Source organism: Vicia villosa, linkage group LG3, assembly GCF_029867415.1.
Source record: "Vicia villosa cultivar HV-30 ecotype Madison, WI linkage group LG3, Vvil1.0, whole genome shotgun sequence".
Lineage (NCBI taxonomy): Eukaryota > Viridiplantae > Streptophyta > Magnoliopsida > Fabales > Fabaceae > Vicia > Vicia villosa.
In genome coordinates, this window is record NC_081182.1 from 206,144,396 (window position 1) to 206,167,345 (window position 22,950).

At 35.0% G+C, this 22,950-nt stretch overlaps 1 protein-coding gene and 1 pseudogene across 3 annotated transcripts; both read right to left on the reverse strand.

Moving 5' to 3' along the window:
- Positions 1–856: 856 nt before the first annotated feature.
- On the reverse strand, positions 857–6,943 carry LOC131593381 (putative disease resistance RPP13-like protein 1). 3 transcript variants are annotated; one of them, XM_058865860.1, is made up of 6 exons: positions 6,626–6,943; positions 6,474–6,511; positions 5,322–5,368; positions 5,154–5,194; positions 1,231–4,500; positions 857–1,152 (listed from the first exon to the last, which is right to left on the reverse strand). In XM_058865860.1, the coding sequence occupies exon 5, from the start codon at positions 4,491–4,493 to the stop codon at positions 1,263–1,265; it is 3,231 nt and encodes a 1,076-aa protein (XP_058721843.1). In that variant the 5' UTR covers positions 4,494–4,500; positions 5,154–5,194; positions 5,322–5,368; positions 6,474–6,511; positions 6,626–6,943; the 3' UTR covers positions 857–1,152; positions 1,231–1,262. The 3 variants fall into 3 exon arrangements, with proteins under 3 accessions (XP_058721843.1, XP_058721844.1, XP_058721845.1); XM_058865861.1 differs by lacking the exons at positions 6,474–6,511; positions 6,626–6,943 and having other exon boundaries at positions 5,322–6,455; XM_058865862.1 differs by lacking the exons at positions 5,154–5,194; positions 5,322–5,368; positions 6,474–6,511; positions 6,626–6,943 and having other exon boundaries at positions 1,231–4,670.
- Positions 6,944–8,084: 1,141 nt separating this feature from the next.
- Positions 8,085–22,197, reverse strand: LOC131593380 (putative disease resistance protein RGA1; annotated as a pseudogene).
- Between the last annotated feature and the right edge of the window lie 753 nt (positions 22,198–22,950).

Sequence of the window (22,950 nt, forward strand, 5' to 3'; positions counted from 1 at the left end):
CTCAACAACCATCTCTGCCACTATTTTACTGTCACGCCAAAAAGGGTTAGAGATATAAGTGTGACATAATACAAGCTTGAGAGTCTCTTAACAAGATAGATACTTATGTTTCTTCTCTTAAAGATATGGTTCTCTTAGTTTCAAGAAACTAAACCTATGTAGGTATCGGACACTTGCACCGACACTTGTTATGACGTACAATTTATTTATTTTTTCAAATTATTATCGGTGTCTCCGTGTCAGTATCGGGATCGTGTTCAAGGTATACGTTCTTCCCAAAACTAAAGACAAAATAAAGAACCTAGGTGCATCTTCATAAAAAAACCAGAAAATAAAAGAAGTTAAGTATAAGAGATTTCTTGTGTTATATAAAGAGAGAATTGAATTCCCATGCATCATATCATAAATAAGATTTACCACGGAAGTAGAAATTAAGAAACATTAGAAAAGTGAAGTGAAAATAGCTTATAATTGAAAATGATTACACTACTTTGTACATAAACCACATGCAAACTAGTAAAAAAAATCAGTGTCTTCAGAAGACATCTTCATTCATAAACCACATGCAAACTAGTCACACAGACTTGAGAGAAAGTACATAATTATGCAAAGGATAATCATTGGTCATCAGTGAAGCAGTACTATGATATTTCATAGCTCTAAATTCCTTAAGAACATCATTGCCTTCTGAAGACAACTTTGTTCCGATATATTTCTGTAAACTATGTATGGTACAAATTTATCAGGAAGACACAATTTATTGTCAAAAGAAAGAACTGTGAAGAATTTTATGAAGCATGAACCCCAAGGAATTTGATAAGATCATGGTAGACAGAGACTTTGTATATAAATAGGTTTTGCACAACATGAGATGATGATCAATAGCATAATAAGAATATTACAGTATCCAGTCTTAATGTTTTGTAGGTAGACACAATATACACTACAGAAAAGGGAAACTAGAAAATTAACAAAGGGAAATACAGATTCTTATTAACCACACAATAATCGAAAAAAGTTGAAATCCAATTTTTTATTTATTTACACATACTTTTGAATTGATGAAAAGATTAGGAAAGTGGTTGCGCTTCATGTTGATGACAATGGTATGTCTTGGACTGCAATATCTTTGAGCTTCAGGTAGACTTTCCACTGTTCAAAATGAAACACAGTGTTATTATTACGCCAAATAAAAAATTAAGAAAAAATAAACACATGGGTTGTACTTGCCTGTGACAAACACCTCATTTCTACCCCTCAATCTATTCCTGCAAAATATCGTCAATTTCCACATAAGGGATGTGACTAATTGTATGCCAATGCTCTCCTCCCTCCTTTTGGTACTTTTCCTTAAGTAATGGACAGTCTCTAATCTTCAAAGACCCAACGGAACCCCACTCCTCTGGCAAGTGCTCAAGACTAGGGCAATTTTCAAAACATATACCACGAAGAGATTTGAAGTGAAGAAAACCCCATTCCTCTTTCGAAGCTATCAATTTAGGACAACCACAGATGTTTAGATGTGTAAGACTGGTGAACAAGTGTAATGAAAAAGGCAAGGAGGAGAACTTCCATCCTGTTATTGAAAGTTCCAACAGAGAGTTATAACAACACAAATCCAAAGAGGGACATTCTACAAAGTCTTTGAAATCCAACACCAACTCTTCCAGAAAGGGGCAGTTCATTAAATGAACCATGGAGAATTCAACATACTCAACTTTACCAAGGACAAACTTTTTCAAGCTGGATGACAATTTATTTAATAAAATTCGATCACATTCCTTTATATACAAGACTGTGATATTATCACCATTGGGAATTGATACGTCCAGCATTTTGCAACCAGTAATCACCAACATCTGTAATGAAGGAAGGTGTTGAGGCAGTGATATCCTTTTCAATTTGGGACAATTTGTAATAGAAAGCTCTGTAAGTAAAGGAAATCCTTCAATACCTAACCATTCCTCCCAATTGTTCATCCTCGCAAAACTTAAAGATTCAAGATACTTGAAGTTATTATTGGAAAACTCTTTTCCGATGATCTTTATTGCATGACAGCCTGAAATATAAAGCTTCTTGAGAGAGGGGATCTGCCCAAGTGGTGGCAAATGGGAACATAATCCACAGTACTCCAATTTAAGAGATACTAAGTTGGGTAAATGACAACCACTTAGCCAATTTGGAAAGCTATTACCTCTGTACTCTCTAATGGTGAGCATCTTCAAGTTACTATTTGGTTGAAGAGCCTTCAAGACAGATGCATTGCTTTCAACTATTGATTCGCCATAAATTCTTCCAACATCAAATGTCATATCTATTTCTTCCAAATACTTCTTATCTTTCAAAATTCTTGTAGCAACATTTGTAGGATCAATGACTTTACCCAACCCTTTAATATGAATTGTTCCACGAAGAAGGTTTAGTTTCTCCAACTCCTTAAGATCTGATCCATTTTGCTCTTCCACTATAAAACAAGACAAGTTTTGGAGATTGCTTAGACTTCCTATATTCTTTGGAATTTTCTTTATAGAATAGGGAAGTACAAGATGACGTAAATTGACGAGTTTGGAAAAATTTGAAGGGAGCTCAGTCAATTTGGAACAGCCACGCAACAAGAGTGTTTGCAAATTACACAACATACAAATGGTATTAGGTAAGCTTGAAATTCCAGTAAGAGAAAGGTCTAGATAACGCAAAAGCTTTAAATTGCTTATTTCATCAACTACCTCTGAGATGCCGCAACCATGTAATGATAACATTCGCAAATCTTTTAGTCTTGAAAACATGTCACGCTGCACAGTGTTGCTTATCAACATAGAAGGATAGCCTTTTAGTAACAGACTGCGTAGTCCCTTAAGTTCACAAATTGGCTCTAGTAATTTTTCAACAAAATTTAATTGAAGAGACCACCTAATGTGACGTGTCCTTTCAGGGATACCTTCCACCTTGGCTTCCTCTATTTGCATACAAAATTCTCCTGACACTGATTTAGCTAAATCATTGACAAGGTCATGCATGTCAAAGAAATAGTGGAATGATTGTTGGAAAAATGAAATTGACTGAAGATCACAAACAATTTCATTACCTAACTCTTCTTCACTTTTTTCTTGTCTGCAACACTTAAGCAAACCTTCTGCCATCCAAATCCTAATTAATTCAACTTTTCTAAACAAATAACCTTTAGGAAATATAGAACAATACGCAAAACAACGTTTATGATTGGAAGGTAGATTATGGTAACTCAATCTCAGCACTGGGTTAATGTTGTTGTCCCCATCTAATAAACGCCACATATCAGTCTCCAATATCTTCATCCATTCATGTTGAGAGAATTTTTTCCGCAAGAGTTGGCCCATTGTTTTTACAGCTAAAGGCAATCCTTCACACTTCTCCACAATTCTTTTGCCAATTGATTCAAGGTTTGGATTTTCACACACATTTTTGCCATGAAACGCATGTGTTGCAAATAAACTCCAACAATCGCTTTTCCCCAATTTCTGTAAATCAAGTAACTTGGAGGATTTCAAAACATTTGCTACCTCCTTGTCACGTGTTGTCACTATAATCTTACTTCCATAAGATCCATGATTAAAAGGAAGTAGTAACTGCTCCCAACAATCTGCATTCCCGTTCCAGATATCATCTAAAACAAGCAAGTATTTTTTGCCCATTAGTTTGTCTTGCAGTTTCTGTTGAAGTAAATTGAGAATAGATTCATCATCAGCTGGAGAATGAAATGACTTGAGAATTGCTTTGGTGAGCCCAACAACATCAAAAGATTCAGAAACATAAACCCATGCTTTAAGTTCAAAATGATCTTCAATCCTACTATCATTGTACACAAGCTTAGCAAAGGTGGTCTTGCCCATCCCTCCCAGACCCACTATGCTAGATACAGGTGTCGGTGTCTGGTTGCCACTGTCATTGTTTGAAAGTAGAAACTCAACCATTTCATCTTTCTCATCATCTCTACCATATATCTGGGACGCATCCACCAAATATGTAGTTGGTAGTCTTTCTGAAAATTTCGAAACGGCTCCATCTCTGTTATAAGCACGCACTCTTGTTTTTAGTTGCAGCTTATCCTTCTGCTCTGCAAGAGAATCTAGGATCTCTATCAATTCTTTGAGCCTAGCTTTAAATGGATTAGTAAAAGTTGGAATGAAGTTGGAAACAACGCTGCTGGATGGTTGAGATTCAGCTCTCATCTTCTTCAACGGTGCATCAGTGGCAATCTCATCCAAGAGTTGGTCGGCTTCATACATAGCATGTTTAACATCACCAAGCCATGTCTTCACGTCTGGATTCTCGTACTGCTTCTTCTCTGCATCATCCAAGACTTTGTTGATAGAATTGAGTATAGACTCAAGTTTATCCACCAGTGTGTCAACTTTAACTCTACGGAAGTAGTCTGTTAAATTACTTGAAGCCAGACTCTCAAAAACAAAACCAAAAAAAGACGAAAGAAATGCCTCCACAATCATTTCTTTCATTATTTTACTGTCACACACAGAAACAAAAATAGATTAGAGATATAAGCAAGATCCTGATAGGTTTTCTCTATATTATGAAATAGTTCTGTATTCTTCTATTATAAGGATATGGTTCTCTTCGTTTTAAGAAACTAAACACAAAATAAAGAACCTAGGTGCATTCTAATAAAAATAACAGTAAATTTATACACGCAATCAATATCTCCATTAAACTTTTATATATATATATATATATATATATATATATATATATATATATATATATATATATATATATATATATATATATATATATATATATATATATATATATATATATATATATATTATATATATATATATATATATATATATATATTATATATATATATTTAAAATTGAATTTGATTGCAAACTCAAATAAAAGTAGAAAATTAGTATTCACTCGAAGAAAATGAAAAAATAATGTGATTAATTACTATGCACTGTCAGTGTAAAATTCTTTCCACAATCAGTGCATCACAACCATTCACAAATATCATTTTATAAATAATTAAAATAAAAGTTAAATTTTAATAAGTATTTAACGGTCACGATTCACTGACGGTGTAAAACTGCTATACACTGTCAGTGCATATCAATTAAATTCAAAAATAATTACAAAAGAGAGAAATAAATTACCCGTAAAAATTATGTAAGAAGACTATAACCTCTCAGAAAACCTGAAAATGAATATAAAAATTAGGATAAGATCCAAGAAATTAGAGGTAACACAAACTTAAAATATGAAGTAAAAAATTATTAAAAAATAGAATAAAAAAAATATTTAGATAGAGAAAAGGAAATTACCTATAAGTATAGGTGTAAGCAAGATTTTATCTTCTAGAAAAGAGAACCTGATAATTAGAGACAATACAAAATTATGCAAGTTAAGAGATCTGAGAATATTTAGAGAAAGATTACTTGGTTGACTGAGAGGTGGAAAAAGTAAAGTGGAATGAGAAAAGACTTTGAGTCGTTGGTTTACATTCCACGGGGGATAGTTACATAGAAGTATAGTTTCATAAAAAATTATCATATTTTGGATATTAAATTTTTTAAAAATTATTTAATTTTAATTTTTTTATGTAGTTTTTTATAAAAGAAAATTAAATATATATATTTTTAAAAATTACGATTTAAATTATATTTTGATCTCAATAATGCATGTTTATGTTATTGATTGTCAAAATTAATTTTTCAAGTTATAAAAAACAAATTTAAAAACAATTCTAATTTTTTTTTTTTTATAAAAATCATTCAAAATATTAAAGCTAAAAGATAAAGGCCTATATCTTCTTTTAATTCTCATGGATAAGAATCTATGAATTTTTTTTCCTGGTCAAATGTTAATATTTTTTATTAAAAAAATATAGATCAAAAGTAGTATTCTGATTATAAATAACGAACTGTAATTTTCTATATAATATGAATTTTTTGAAGTGCAAAAAATTTCAAGCAGCAATATTATTTACAAAAATATCATTCATAATTTAGTTAAGAAACCAAATATATTAAAAACTTTTAACTTTTCAACAAAATGTAGAAATATATTTTCTCAATTTTTAAACTTTTCTTTCTCAATATTTTTAAAGTTAGTCACAATTATCTTATAAAATTATTTATATTTTTCCGTTCTTTCAAAAGAAGAAAATAATGTTTATCAAAAAATAATAATAATAATAATAATAATAATAATAATAATAATAATAATAATAATAATAATAATAATAATAATAATAATATAATGGTGGATCTGGAGTTTGTACCACCTATTATGCCTTTATATTCTCAAATTTAAGGTGCGGCTAAATTTTATTTGAATAATTATAATTTATGTTTACTTTTAATAATTGAATAAATATATATTTTTAATAAAATAAAAACAAAAAATAAATTAACTGAAAATTTAATTTAATTTTAGATTCAAATAAAAGTTACAAAAAGAGAGAAATAAATTACCCGTAAATATGCGAGGAGACTATAATCTCTCTGAAAACCTGAAAATAAATATAAAAATTAGGATAAGATGTAAAAAATTAGAGTGACACAAAATTAAAATATATATGAAGTAAAAGATTATTCAGTAAATAAAAAAGAGGAAAGGAACTTACCAATAAGTATAGGTGTAAGCAAGCAAATGAAGATTTTATCTTGCAGAGAAAGTATGATAAAGATGAAATTTAAAATGGAAGAGAGTGAGAAAGAAATAGAAAATGAATGAGCTACTTTTACTATTTAGCAACATGTCTTCCTACATACCATGCAACTTCCCACCACTTGCTAGGAAAGGGAGTGGAGTAAAGCAGTGTGTAAGACTTTATCATTGACTAGAAAATTATAGATGAAGCAGTGTGTAAGCTAAGTATGAGAGGTGGAAAAAGTGAAGTGGAATGAGAGAAGGTTTAGAGGACACACAAAGTATGATAGAGATGAAGTTTAAAATGGAAGAGAATGAGAAAGAAATAGAAAAATGATTGAACTACTTTTACTATTTATCAACGTATCTTCCTATGCAACTTCCCACTACTTGTTAGTGCACAAATCAGATACTCGTATTTAAAAGAGATTTAAGTAAAATGTTACAATCACTCACTGGGTGGCAAAACGGACCGTCTATCCCATCTTACGTCCGCTAAAAAAAGAGCGGGACGAACAAGTCCGTCACCCCGCCAAGGTGGCAGGTTGGCTTAAGAAATGTTACTTAAAAAGTTACATATGTTCACAAATAAATGTATAAAATAAAACAATCAAGAATTATAATGACTAGAATTAATTTAAAAAGGGCGGATTTAAGGCGCGTCGGGCTGAACGAATAGGCGCGGCGGACTCTGGCGCGGAGGCGGATTTTGGCAGGACGAGCATTGGCGGGCGGCAAATTTGATGGGGCAGAGTATGATAGACGGCGGACCCGAAATTCCAACCCAACCCGTCATAAAATTATGACAGATGTGCGGGCCGGTCCGACGGGCCACAACCTGTTTTGCCACCCTAATTATTAGTGATAGAAAGGAGAGGCACGAGAAGGTTGAGAAATGGATTAGAAGGCTAGAAATGGTTGGATTTGCGAAGGTACCTTAGAGTTACAATGGGAGGATCGAAGTGACTAACTATTGCAGCGATATAGTCATAAATACAAGTTTAAAGAAGAAAATGATTGTTTGCTTGTCTGTTGGAGTGATAGACCACTCTATATCCTGTTGGAGTGATAGACCACTCTATTCTGTATCAGTGTGGAGTTTTAGGAGATGAGTGATCAAATATAGGTTTGAATATGTTAAGATTATCTCGCATTGTTTCATTAAAATGAAATTATCAATAAAACAAGAAGTTTGATGTGTTTTTATTTTCATATTTCTTTCTAAGTTTGAATTTTTTGTGTGAATAGATTTTATGTTTTTGCTTTCAGGAGCTAACGAGTGTTTCAAAGACGTCGAACAAGTCATCCATCTTGTATCGTTGTTAACGTTAATCAATTCATTCTATATAGTAATTTGCATGTACTATGTAGTATTATTTTACATGTTACCATTCTTGAGAAACTGTAATCAACCCAATCAGAACTATAAAGTATTGTAATGAAAGTACTAGTTTATTTAATTTCACAAGGAAGGAATATACAAACACTAAATTGAAAAGTGACTGAAAATAAAATGAAACTTCTGAGAAAAGAGTCAGAGGTTGAAGAGGATGCCTTGTATAAAATGCAGATATCAGACTTGAATACATTTCTCATATTTCTTCTCCTCATGGCTTTGTTGTGCAAAGTATGGTCTTCTCCGGATTTCTTCTCAAGTCCTATTAAAACATCATTGTCTTAAGAAAACATTAAAAAAAAATTCTACAAATATTAAATTGTGTCAACTTTTTCAGTTTGAGTTTATGGTATGTCAATAGAGAATGTTATCACTAAATCAACCACAACAAGGAACTTGATTATAAGAAACATTGAATCACAAGATCTCACCTTGTAATTGATCGATGAAAGCCAAACCACGTGCTTCTTTTCTCTAAGTCTCATGCTTTATGAACAGACAACTAACATAAAAGAAACACAGGCTCGTAATAGTTTTATTTATTAACACGTATTTTTGAATTGATGGAAGACTACGAAAGTGGTTGTGCTTCATGTTGGTGGCAATGGTATGTCTTGATTGGCAAGATCTTAGAGGCTGACGTACAAGAAAGAGGTCACATAGACTTGCCACTGTTAAACATCAAATGCATACACAGTGTTATTAATTATTATTATACCAAATAGAAAGTTAAAAAAAAGTTAACATACAAGTTGTACTTGCCTGTGACAAACATGTCATTTCTGCTGCTCGAAATCGTCAATCCACACCGAAGGGATGTGACTAATTGTATGCCAACGCTCTCCTCCCTCCCTTTTGTACTTCTCTCCAAGTAATGGACATCTAGTAATGAACAATCTAGAAAGGGAGTTGGATAGACCCTCCTCTGGCAAGCGCTCAAGACTAGGGCAGTTGTAAATAGATAGATATGCGAGAGATTTGAGGTGGAGAAGACCCGTGTAGTTCAATGATCTTAGCTTTGAACAATGTTTCAAATTAAGATACTCGAGAGTTGGTGGCAGCAGATTCTCCTCTGGGAAGGACTCCACATTTTCAAAGTCATGACCACTAACATTGAACTCATTCAGAAAATTGAGTTGGAATAAACCCCATTCCTCTCTGGAAGCAATTAATTTTGGGCAATTGTGTATTTCAAGGTACCTCAAGTTGGAAGGCAAACCTCCCATAAGAAAAGATTCTAGCTTTGGACAATCAGACAAACACAAAGAATGAAGATTGGTGTTCAAGTGTAGTGAAAAAGGCAAGGAGGAACAGGGCCATCCTGCTACGGAAATCGCAGAAGGAGAGTTATAGCAACGTAAATCCAAAGAGGGACATTCTACAAAGCCATCAAGAACAAACTCTTCTGGAACGGCATTGTTCATTGAATTTTGCCCTTGAGAAAACTTAGTGTACTGATTTCTGCTAAGGACCAACTTTTTCAACCTGGGCGACAATTCATTTATCAAAATCTGTTTACATCCCACTACGTCTATCACTCTGATGTTATCACCCTTGGGAATTGATGCCTCCAACTCTTTGCAAATCAAAATCTCCAAGTTTTGTAAGGAAGGAAGATGCTGAGGCAGGGCCCTTTTCAATTTACAACAAAATCTTATAGAAAGATCCTTAAGCAAAGGAAAACCTTCAAGACAAAACCATTCCTCCAAATTGTCCATCCTCTCAAATTTCAAAACTTCAAGGGACCTAAACGGAACGTTCGTTGAGTTATTTCCATAAAACTCTTTGCCGATCATCTTTATTCTGGTACAATCAGAAATAAAAAGCTCTTTGAGATAGGGGAGTTGCCCAAGTGATGGCAAGTGGGAACAAAATCCACAGTTCTGCAACGTGACAGATACTAAGTTGGGTAAATGACATCCATTTATCCAATTTGGAAACATAATGCCAAAGTAGTTCTCAATAGAGAGCCTCTTTAAGTTGCTATTTGGTTGAAGAGCCTCCAAGACAGACACGTGGCTTTCAACTACTGAGTCATACATTTTTTCTCTTCTGTCATTGAATTTCATAAGTATTTCTTCTAAATACTTCTTATCTTTCAAAATAACGTCTACATGATCATAGGAATTACTCAGCCCATTGATTTGAATTGTTCCATGAAGATGGTTTAGTTTCCCCAACTCCTCAAGATCATATCGTTTCTCCACTTCCACTACAAAATAAGGCAAGGTCTGGAGATTGCTTAAATTTCCTATATGCTTTGGCATCTTCTTTATAGAATAAGGAAGTTCAAGATGGCGTAAATTGATGAGTTTGGAAAAATTTGAAGGGAGCGTAGTCAACTCACAACAGTCTCGCAACAAGAGTGTTTGCAAGTTATACAACATACAAATGGTATCAGGTAAGCTTGTAATCTCAGTGTAAGAAAGGTCCAGATAACGCAAAAGCTTTAAATTGCCTATCTCATCAACTAGCTCTGAGAGGTCAGAATACCTAAATGATAACATCCGCAAACATCTTAGCCTTGAAAACAGATCACGTTGCACATTGTTGGCTATCAGCTTTGCTCTATTTCTTTCTAGTGACATAGCTCTATTACCTTCTAGTAACAGACTACGCAGTCCCTTAAGCTCACAAATTGGTTCTAATAATTTATCAACACAATTTAATTGAAGAGGACACAAAATGTGACGTGTCCTTTCATGGATACCTTGCACCTTAGCTCCGTCTATTCGCATACAAAATTCTCCTGACACTGATTTAGCTAAATCATTGACAAGATCATGCATACCAAAGTAGTTATTAGCAATTGGTTGTTGGAAAAATGAAATTGACTCCAGATCACTTAAAATTTCATTACCAAACTGTTCTTCACTTTCTTTTGTTCCACAACACTTTAGCAAACCTTCTGCCATCCAAATCTGGATTAATTCATCTTTTTCAAACCAATAACCTTTAGGAAATATAGAACAATAAGCAAAACAACGCTTCTGATTGGAAGGGAGATTATGGTAACTCAATCTCAGCACTGGGTTAATGTTATTGTCCCCGTCTGATAAACGCCACATATCAGTTTCCAATATCTTCATCCACTCATGTTGAGAGAAATTTTTTCGTAAGAGTTGGCCCAATGTTTTTAAAGCTAAAGGCAACCCTCCACACTTGTCCACTATTTTCTTACCAATTGATTCAAAATTTGGATATTCACTTACATTTTTGCCACGAAACGCATGTGTCTCAAATAATCTCCAACAATCGTTTTTCTCCAATTGCTGCAAATCAAATAATTTGGTGGATTTCAAGACATTTGCCACTTCGTTGTCACGTGTTGTCACAATAATCTTACTTCCAGAAGATCCATGGTTAAAGGGGAGTAGCAACTGCTCAATAATTTCCTCATTTCTGTTCCAAAAATCGTCCAAAACAAGCAGATATTTTTTGCCAAATAGTATCTGTTGCAGACGCTGTTGGAGTAGATTGAAAATAGATTCATTATCTAATGAAGAATGAAATGACTTGAGAATATCTTTGGTGAGTCCAACAGCATCCGAAGTTTCGGAGACATAAACCCAAGCTTTAAGTTCAAAATGTTCCTCTATCACGTGGTCATTGAACACAAGCTTAGCAAAAGTGGTCTTACCCATTCCACCCAGACCCACTATGCTAACTACAGGTACCTGGTTATCATTGCCATTCTTTGAAAGTAAAAATTTGATCATTTCATCTTTATCAGCATCTCTACCATATATTTGAGACGCATCCACCAAATATGTAGTTGGCAGTCTTTCTAAAGTTCTCGAACCAACTCCAATTTCATTACGAGTCCAAGCTCCCTTTTTCAATTCCAGCTTATCCTTCTGCTCCGCAAGACAATCTAGGCTCTGTATCAATTCTTTAAGCCTAGATTTAAATGGATCAATAAAAGTTGGAATGAAGTTGAAAATAGTGCTGGTAGATGGTTGAGATTCGACTCTCAGCTTCTTCAACGGTGCATCGGTGGCAATCTCATCTAATAGCTGGTCCGCCTCATAGATAGCATGTAACATCACCAAGCCACGTCTTCATGTCGGGATTCTCGTACTGCTTCTTCTCTGCATCATCCAACACTTGGTTGATAGAATTGAGTATAGTCTCGAGTTTGTCCACAAGTGTGTCAAGTTTGACTCTACGGAAGTAGTCTATTAAATTACTTGAAGCCAACCTCTCAAATACCACACCAAATAAAGACGAAAGAAATGCCTCAACAACCATCTCTGCCACTATTTTACTGTCATACCAAAAAGGGTTAGAGATATAAGTGTGACATAATACAAGCTTGAGAGTCTCTTAACAAGATAGATAGTTAAGTTTCTTCTCTTAAAAATATGGTTCTCTTAGTTTCAAGAAACTAAACCTATGTAGCACCGATACCTCAGAAAAAAGGTATATTTGTGTTTGTGTCGGTTTCAAACACCTGCACCGATACTTGTGATTACGTTTAATTTATTCATTTTTCAAATTACTATCGGTGTCGCTGTGTCAGTATCGGGATCGTGTTCGGGTGTTCGTTCTTCATAGAACTAAACACAAAATAAAGAACCTAGGTGCATCTTAATAAAAAAAAACAGTAAATAAAAGAAGTTAAGAACTCAATTAAAATTCTAGCATAAGAGATTTCTTGTGTTATATAAAGAGAGAAAGGAATTCTCATGCATCACATATTAAATAAAATTTATTATGGAAGTAGAAATTAAGAAACATTAGAAAAGTAAAGTGAAAATAGCTGGAAAACGAAAATGAATACAATACGAAATTAAGAGAACGAGAGAGTTACCTGAGGCTGTTTTCACTTAGTGAGATTGAGATCAATCACCAAACAGAGAAAATGAATGAATGAATTTAGAAGAGAAGCAGCATCGTCAACGGAACAAAATGATCAAAAACCAGTCACCAACCATGATGTTCATTTATTTATTATTCAATCTTCTACCACTTGCACTCTGTTCACAACATTCAACACTATGACATAATTTGATAAAAAAAAATTATTTACTACTTGACTAATGATATGTATATTAAGTGTAGATTTGAATTCACAATTTTCTATTTATAAAATAAAGAAAGAGTGAGGTATAGGTAGGCTACTCTTTTAGGAAAAGTGGGTATTTTATTTCAAAATTGATTCCATGCAGTTTTTTTTTCCAACAATGATGCAGGTACACTATCGATCAACGTCTGATATTGGTCCAACCTTCTAAAAATAAAAATTTATAAAGAGATAAAGATATTACCTCTAAATATGTGAATAATCAAACTCAGAATATGATCTCCTGCAGAAAGAAAACTTGAAAATAAATATAAAAATTAGAGTAAGATTAAGAAAATTAGAGACAACAAAAATATTAAGTGCAATATAGAAGAAAAAAACCGATTAAATCTCCCAATGAAACAGAAAAATTACTTGATTGAAAGTGTATGAAAGCGAAGAAACTCAAAATAAGATCTAAATAAGATACAAATTTAGAGGGGAGGATAAAGAAACAGAAAAATGGATGAAACAGCTTTATAGTACATTTCACACACCAAGAAAAATAATGTTATCTTCCCATCAATTGCAAGGAAATAGGAAGATAGTAAAATAAATTTGGTCAACACTAAATTAGTTAAATATGTATCCCAATTTCAAAAACGAACAATCAAAGGAATCTCAAAGAAATGGACCACAGATAATTAATGGAGTACTTAATTCAATTGCATATGCCATACACCATAAACTAACAACAGCATTGTGAAAGTAAGACTTCCTTACTTTCCTAAACATACAACAATTCTCTACCCTGTTAATCGAATTAATTGTATCATTACTAAAAAGTCTTAAATATGAATCTGGTTTAATAGTAAATTATCAAACTACACTAACCTTTACTTAATTAGGAAGTTAGGTAGTTAGCAATACTTGCAGCAGCAATTAGAATAGTTCATTTAAACACAGAACAATAAAAGAAACTATGTCAAACATACGCAATTGGTGCTCCAGATAACTCACTGACTTCAGCAGCATCAGTAACCTGCTGTTTACGTATAAACTCATTCCTATTTGAAGTTCCGCTATTAAAAATGTGCTAAATCGAGTCTAATATAACAAGTTTTACCACAAGTCCACAACAACTTCAAAAACCTATTTAACACGAACTCGAGCACACAAAAAATATACCTGTAAAGGGTTATCGATAGTGCATACACGATAACACGACAGAGCTCCTTTGAGGCATATAGCACTTGGATCCTTTAGTTTTATTTCCTATAAGATTGGAGAAAAAAGGAACAATTAAACACAAATATAGACAAAATACATGTAAAGCCAATAGAAGATAGCATTAATAAAAAACTAGACATACCCTTTTTGGTCAAGTCAGCTGGTTCAGTACTTCCAGAACCGGTCCCAGAAAAACCCTGCATCAGCCTCAATATCATTTTCCCCACACCCCTTGCATAATTCCAAAATCTGTATAATTCTCAATTTTTAAAATTAAAAAAAAAAAAAGGATTTTTATCACTAGTTCAAGTCATAACTGATAGGAATGGATCGGACCCCACAAGTGATGATGGGGATGTGTTAGTTAACAAAGATAATTTGGGGCCTAAACAATGGAGAGTATATGTGAGAAAGAATAAGAAAGGCCCAGTTAATTAGTATTCCCATATAAATAGGAGTTAGTTTAGATTTCCCATATAAATAGGTGTATGGGGCAGTAGCTAGGTATCTTATTATTATTTTCTGTTTTCCTTATTAGGATTTAGGCAGTGAGAGAATTGTTTTCTCTAACTGAGGAGCATTTGCTCTGGATTTCTTTTCTGTTTTCATAATCATTAATAAATTAATTTTCTCCATTATATTCTACCTTTCCTCTGTTCTATCAATTGGTCCGACCTACTGTGTTCATGCAAACCAGAATGGCAGAGAGAATTACTGCAGTTGAGGAACGCTTGGGACGTGTGGAAACCAGTATTGAGGAATTGCGTACTTTCCTTGCTGCGGAAATTCAGCGGGCGATAGGGAATCGTGGATCACCTCAAACAAGCGGTGAAACGGTTACCTCACCGTTGGATGAGTTTCGTTTGTCCGCAAAGAAGGTGGAGCTGCCAGCTTTTACCGGCGACGATCCGGTGGCATGGATCACTCGTGCTGAGACATACTTTGAAGTACAACGAATCTCTCGGGATGTTCGTATTCAGTTGACAAAGTTGAGCATGGAAGGCCCTACTATCCATTGGTTTAACCTATGGCATGATTCAACAGAGGAATTGTCATGGGAGAACCTCTGTGCAGCAATGATGGCGAGATTTGGAGGAGGTCGTTTGGAGAACCCGTTCGAAGAACTCAAGGATTTGAAGCAATCTGAGACGGTGGAGGATTACATAGCCGAATTTGAATTGTGTTCCTCTCAGTGTGGAAGGTTACCAGAACAACAATTTCTGGGCTATTTTATTGGTGGTTTACGTCACGATATCCGTTCTCGAGTAAGAACATTCAAGCCGCACAACCGGTATGTAGCGATGCAATTGGCACGTGATGTGGAACGTGAATTTGCTGAAAATTCAGGTCATGGATCTGGTTCACGTTACAAACCGGGTCATGGCTCTTGGACAAAATCTCAAAAACCTAATTGGGCTTTTCGCGAAGGGGAAGGAAAAGGTTCTGCAATTCAGACCCAGAATAATAACTATTTGGGCAAAACGCGTGCTGGTTCGGGTTCTGGATCTCAAACCGGGTCAACACGACCTACTAATTCTACAGCATCTTCTCGCCCAAATTTAGGGGACAATTTGCGCCGTAATTCTCGTGGTGTTCGCCATCTACCAAGTGCAGAAGTTAATGAACGTCGTGCAAAAGGACTCTGTTTTCGCTGCAACGAACGATGGGATCCTCTCCATCAATGTGCAACAAAACAGTTACGATTGATTATCTTGGGAGATGATGAAATTGTGAACGATGAAGGAGAGATTGTCGTGTTAGAGGCTGACTCAGAAGAAGAGCTCACACAAGAGGAATTAGAATGTAAAACCATGGGACTGTTTGGTGTATCCACTAATCCAAACCAAGCCTGGACGATGAAATTGGAGGGATGTTTACAAGGTGCATCTATTCTGGTTCTTATTGACAGTGGAGCCACGCATAATTTCATATCCCCTAAGGTGGTAGAAACCCTCGGATTGCCTATGGTGCCTTCTAATCCCTGGGGTGTTAAGTTAGGAGATGGTCATCGTGTCTTAACTAGGGGTAGATGCAATGGAATTCAGTTGAACGTGGGAGCGGTGCAGATTTGTTTTGATGCTTATGTGTTGGAGTTAGGAGGTGTGGATTTGATTTTGGGAGTTGTGTGGCTGGAAACATTGGGAAAGGTGACCATGGATTGGAAAGAAATGTCAATGGTGTTCAACCATAAGGGCCGTATGGTGAAATTACTTGGTCAGGCTGTAGATGATAAGATGGCTGCATTCCAAAGCATTATCACTCCTTCTCGAATGATAGCAGGCTGTGAATGGCCTACCTTGATGGAGGTGCTAGGATCACCGGTGTCGCGAGTCTCTGATCATCAAACTAAGGAGTTGGGAGGATTGTTGGATCGTTTTGTTATTGTGTTTAAAGAAATTCAGGGTCTTCCTCCGCCAATAAACACTTGCCATTCAATTGACCTTTTACAGGGTGCTGGTCCGGTAAGTGTGCGGCCTTATAGATATCCTCATTTACACAAGGATGAAATTGAAAAACAGATTCAGAGCCTACTCCAACAAGGGGTGGTGAGAAACAGCACCAGTGCTTTCTCTAGTCCCGTCATTTTGGTCAAGAAGAAGGATCAATCTTGGCGGATGTGTGTAGATTATCGTGCACTCAACAAGGTAACAATTCAGGACAAGTACCCTATTCCTGTTGTAGATGAATTGTTAGATGAGTTACATGGTTGCAGTTACTTCTCTAAGCTCGATCTTAAATCTGGTTATCACCAAATTCGTATGAAGGAAGAGGATATTCATAAAACGGCTTTTCGGACCCATGAGGGTCACTATGAGTTTTTGGTTATGCCGTTTGGCCTCACCAATGCTCCTGCAACCTTTCAATCGGTAATGAATGCAATTTTCAAGCCCTTTCTAAGAAAGTTTGTCCTGTTTTTTTTCGATGATATCCTAGTATACAGTAGTAGTTGGGCTGAACATTTGCAGCACTTGGAGGTGGTTCTTAATATTCTGAAACAACATCAGTTTGTGGCAAACCAGAAGAAATGTACCTTCGGTCAGCACCAAGTAGAATATTTGGGCCATGTCATTTCTAAAGCAGGGGTTGCTGTTGATCCTGCCAAGGTTAGCAGTGTGTTACAATGGCCGATTCCTAAGAATGTCAAAGGAGTGCGAGGTTTTTTGGGGTTAACCGGTTATTACAGAAAGTTTATAGCCAACTATGGAAGAATCGCTAAACCCTTGACAGAATTGACAAAGAAGGATGGTTTTAGCTGGAATGCAGCAGCTGCTGAAGCTTTTGAGAAATTAAAAGTAGCTGTTACAACTGCCCCAGTTTTAGCCCTACCCAATTTCAAGGTTCCATTTGAAATCGAATGTGATGCCTCAGGAAAAGGAGTTGGTGCAGTGTTGTTGCAATCAAAGCATCCCATAGCATATTTTAGCAAGGCTTTTGAATCATCTAGGTTATCCAAATCTGCCTATGATAAGGAGTTGATGGCTTTGGTTTTAGCTATTCAACACTGGAGACATTATTTGTTAGGAAGGAGGTTTGTGGTTTATTCTGATCAAAAGAGCCTAAAACACTTGTTGCAACAACGTATTACCACAGCAAATCAGCAAGAATGGATGGCTAAGTTGTTGGGTTTTGACTTTGAAGTGGTGTACAAGGTGGGAGTGGAAAATAAAGTGGCTGATGCTTTATCTAGACAGCATGAGGATGCGGAGTTGCAAGCTATTAAATCCTATCCTATTTGGCAGCAGAGCAGCCAGCTACAGCAAGAAGTATCAAATGATCCTTTGCTTAAAAATATTGTGGAGGCTATTCAAAAGGATCCTAACGCTAAACCTGGTTTTGCTTTAAAAGGCGGCATATTATTCTACAAAAATAGGTTAGTTATACCTGCTAACTCACCACTTATTGAGGAGTTACTAAAAGATTTTCATTCGTCTCCGAGTGGGGGTCACTCCGGCTACCTACGCACTTATAGGAGAATGGCGGGAACTTTATATTGGCAAGGGATGATGCGGCGGGTGCAAGATTTTGTGAAAGCTTGTGATACTTGTCAACGCCAAAAATATACAGCAACTACTCCTAATGGATTACTACAACCTCTTCCTATTCCGGTTTTGGTATGGAGTGAGATATCTATGGATTTCATTACTTGTTTGCCTAAAAGTAATGGATTTGAAGCTATATTGGTTGTTGTGGATCGTCTCTCCAAGTACAGCCATTTCATTCCTCTTAAACATCCATTTACGGCTCGTTCAATAGCTGCTATTTTTGTGAAGGAAGTGGTTAGATTACATGGAATTCCGGAGTCTATTCTTAGTGATCGTGACCCCTTATTTGTGAGTATTTTTTGGAAAGAGTTGTTCAAGTTAGTAGGCACGGTGCTTAAAATGTCCTCGGCATACCACCCCCAAACGGATGGCCAAACAGAAGTGATTAATCGTTGCTTAGAGGCCTATCTACGTTGTTTTATTGCAGATCAACCTAAGACATGGGCACACTGGATTCCGTGGGCAGAACTGTGGTATAATACAACATTTCATGTGTCTACGGTGTTCTCCCCTTTCGAGGTAGTATATGGCAGAAAGCCTCCAGTGTTGGTGCATTTTTTGGAGGGCGAAACCAGAGTAGAAGCTGTAGCACAGGAGTTAAGGGACAGAGATGAGGCGCTGCGTCAATTGAAAACTAATTTACTCAAAGCCCAGGAGTACATGAAATACCAAGCTGACAAGAGGCGCAAGGAAGTGCAATTTGAGGTTGGTGATTGGGTTTTCCTCAAATTACGTCCTCATCGACAACACTCGGTCGTGCAAAGAATCCATCAAAAACTAGCCCCTAAATTTTTCGGACCTTATCAAATCATGAAGAAGATAGGGCAGGTTGCTTATAAGTTAAAGTTACCACCAACATCTAAAATACATCCTACATTTCACGTGTCGCAATTGAAGAAAGCGGTGGGAAACTATACTACTACTACTCAGCTACCTATCAGTTTAGAGTCAGAAAAAGGGGATATTACTCCGGCCAAGGTTTTGTCATGGAGGGATAAGTTTGATGGTGGACAGCACAAGAGAGAATGGTTGATTCAATGGGAAGGGATGGATGTTGGAAATGCTACCTGGGAAGAGGAACTGTTGTTGAAGAGTCAATTCCCTGATCTGCGCCTTGAGGACAAGGCTAATGTTGTAGGTGGGGCTGATGATAGGAATGGATCGGACCCCACAAGTGATGATGGGGATGTGTTAGTTAACAAAGATAATTTGGGGCCTAAACAATGGAGAGTATATGTGAGAAAGAATAAGAAAGGCCCAGTTAATTAGTATTCCCATATAAATAGGAGTTAGTTTAGATTTCCCATATAAATAGGTGTATGGGGCAGTAGCTAGGTATCTTATTATTATTTTCTGTTTTCCTTATTAGGATTTAGGCAGTGAGAGAATTGTTTTCTCTAACTGAGGAGCATTTGCTCTGGATTTCTTTTCTGTTTTCATAATCATTAATAAATTAATTTTCTCCATTATATTCTACCTTTCCTTTGTTCTATCAATAACAAACAAAATCTATACAACAATAACCAAGCCTTATCTCATTAAAATTAAACCATAATGTTCTATCCAGGACCATGTTTCTATCCAAACCATTAATCTCGACATCCATGTTAACAATTTCTCTTATAGTTTTTCTAAGTCTTCCTCTACCTCTAGTTGTTTGCCTCCTCTCCATTTGATCTACTCTCCTTACAACATAATCTACAGGTCTTCTCTCTACATGTCCAAACCACCTAAACCTATTTTCTACCATCTTTTCTATTATAGGTGCTACCCCAACACTTTATAATATTTTCACCTCTAATTTTATCTCGTCTAGTCTTACGACACATCCAACGCAACATTTTCATTTCTCTCTACTACACCACAAACTCAATATATCACAACATGATATTACTACGTCACAAAACCCAATTTAAACAACCTTAAATCCTCCTTTATCCTTACCCTCACCTTTTCACAAACAAGTCAATAACACACACAAAACCAAAAATAAACCATCCAAACAACCCCCTTTTCACAACAACCCCAATACATCACATCATAATCAAACTCACATTCATATATTACAATTTACAACCTACAATTTAAAACTACATTTAAAATCTATTGAAACAAACTCCTTTACCAATTATTAATAACATGTATGATGCATAGTAACAAAAAGCAGATGAAATTGGAAACTTACCGTTCGAATTGGGTTTTTAGAGTTACAGATATTGAAATGAGCTTTCCAGGTTTAAAGAGTGTCATTTCCAGGTTTTCCGAAAGACGATTGGGTTGCGAAGCCAATTCTTTCCACTTGTTCCAAATGAACGACGCCAGTTCTTCATTCTCCGGACACCGAACCCGAGTCTGGTTCTCCATTCCGGTTCGGGTTTGTTTGGGTTTCGGTGAACGCACCATAAAAGTGGTTAATTAATTCGGGATAAAAGTGGTTAATTCAGATATTTATCTCCAAAAGTATTCTTAATGAGTGAAAAAAATGTATTGAATATTTATCTCCGAAATCTTGAAAAGTAATTTTAGGCATGTAGCTCTTGGTTTCTTTAGTTTTATTTCCTATAAGATTGGAGAAAAAAGGAACAATTAAACACAAATATGGACAAAATGCATGTAAAGCCAGTGGAAGATGGCATTAACAAAAAAACTAAACATAGGGAGGCATACCCTTTTTGGTCATGTCAGCTGGTTCAGTACCTCCAGAACCGGTCCCAAAAAAACCCTGCATCAGCCTCACTATCATTTTCCCCGCACCCCATACACTATTCCAAAAAAAACAGCATTATTAGATCGGAACACTGTAAAACCCAATTTTAAACCAATCACTAAGCAGCCAACAACCTTTTTCACTCAAAATCTGTATAAATTCTCAATTTTCAAAATAAAAAAAGGAGTTTTATCACTATAATTCAAGTAATAACAAACAAAATGCATACAACAACAACCAAGCATTATCTCACTAATTGGAGTCGACTACATGGATCAAATTACACTATAATGTTCTATCCACGACCATAATTTTCCAAGTCTTCCTCTACCTTTAGTTGTTTGCCTCCTATCCATTTGATCTACTCTCCTTACAACAGAATCTACAAGTCTTCTTTTTACATATCCAAACCACCTAAGCCTATTCTCTACCACCTTTTTCTACTATATAGATGCTACCCCAACACCCTAATATTGTCATTTCTAATCTTATCTTGTCTAATCTTACCACACATCCATCGCAGCATCTTCATCTCTGCTACACCACAAACTCAATATATCACAACATAATATTACTACACCACAAAACCCAATTTAAACAACCTTAAATCCTCCTTAATCATTACCCTCACCTTTTCACAAACAAGTCAATAACACACACAAAACCAAAAATAAACCACCCAAACAACCACCCCCTTTCACAACAACCCAATACATCACATCATAATCAAACTCACATTCATATATTACAATTTACAACCTACAATTTATAACTACATTTATAATCTATTGAAACAAACTCCTTTACCAATTATTAATAACATGTATGATGCATAGTAACAAAAAGTAGATGAAATTGGAAACTTACCGTTCGAATTGGGTTTTTAGAGTTACAGATATTGAAATGAGCTTTAGAGGGTGTCATTTCCAGGTTTTCCGAAAGACGATTGCGTTGCGAAGCCATTTGTTTCCACTTGTTCCAAATGAACGACGCCAGTTCTTCATTCTCCGGACACCGAACCCGAGTCTGGTTCTCCATTCCGGTTCGGGTTTGTTTGGGTTTCGCTGAATGCACCATAAAAGTGGTTAATTAATTTGGGATAAAAGTGGTTAATTCAGATATTTATCTCCAAAAGTATTCTTAGTGAAAAAAATGTATTGAATATTTATCTCCGAAATCTTGAAAAGTAATCTACCTAATCTAAATGCAACGTTGTCATGATGACAACTTTTGCAACAACCCTAAACCTAATAATGACGTGTCATTCTAATATAGAACTAATGCTGACGTGTCAATCTCTTAAAATTTCTAATACTAGTACTTAGACCCGTGCGAGGCACGGGTTAAATATTTTCTAAGTAAAAATTTTCATTTTAAAAACACTTATAATTTATAAATTTTGCTTATAGTTAGATTACTATTGTATAGATAAAATGTCATTGTTATTAATAATATACATAAAAAAGTTTACTTAACTAATTTATTTTGTAAATTATAAAATAATTTGGGCATTTCTAATTTATTAATAATTTGTGTAAATTTTAAAAAAAATTAACTCGTTAAATAATTGTATCAATAGTTGTCTTTTTCCGTTTATAAAAATATTTGCAACTTATATAATTGTATCATCAATTGATTTTTCCCGTTTATAAAAATATTTATAACTTATTACAGTTTATAATAATAATTGTATCAACAGTAAACTTTTTCATATTTGTAACTTATTCTCTTTTATATAATTGAATTAATTAATTAATGTTTTAAATGTATCCCATAAAATTAAATTAAATATGAGTAATCAATTAAATAATAATTAAAAATATAGTATAAATCTTTAAATTACGTAAAAGAGTTTAATAAATATGTATTGATAGTGGGAAAACTTGCTAAAGAAGGAAATCAAAAGATTAAAAAAACA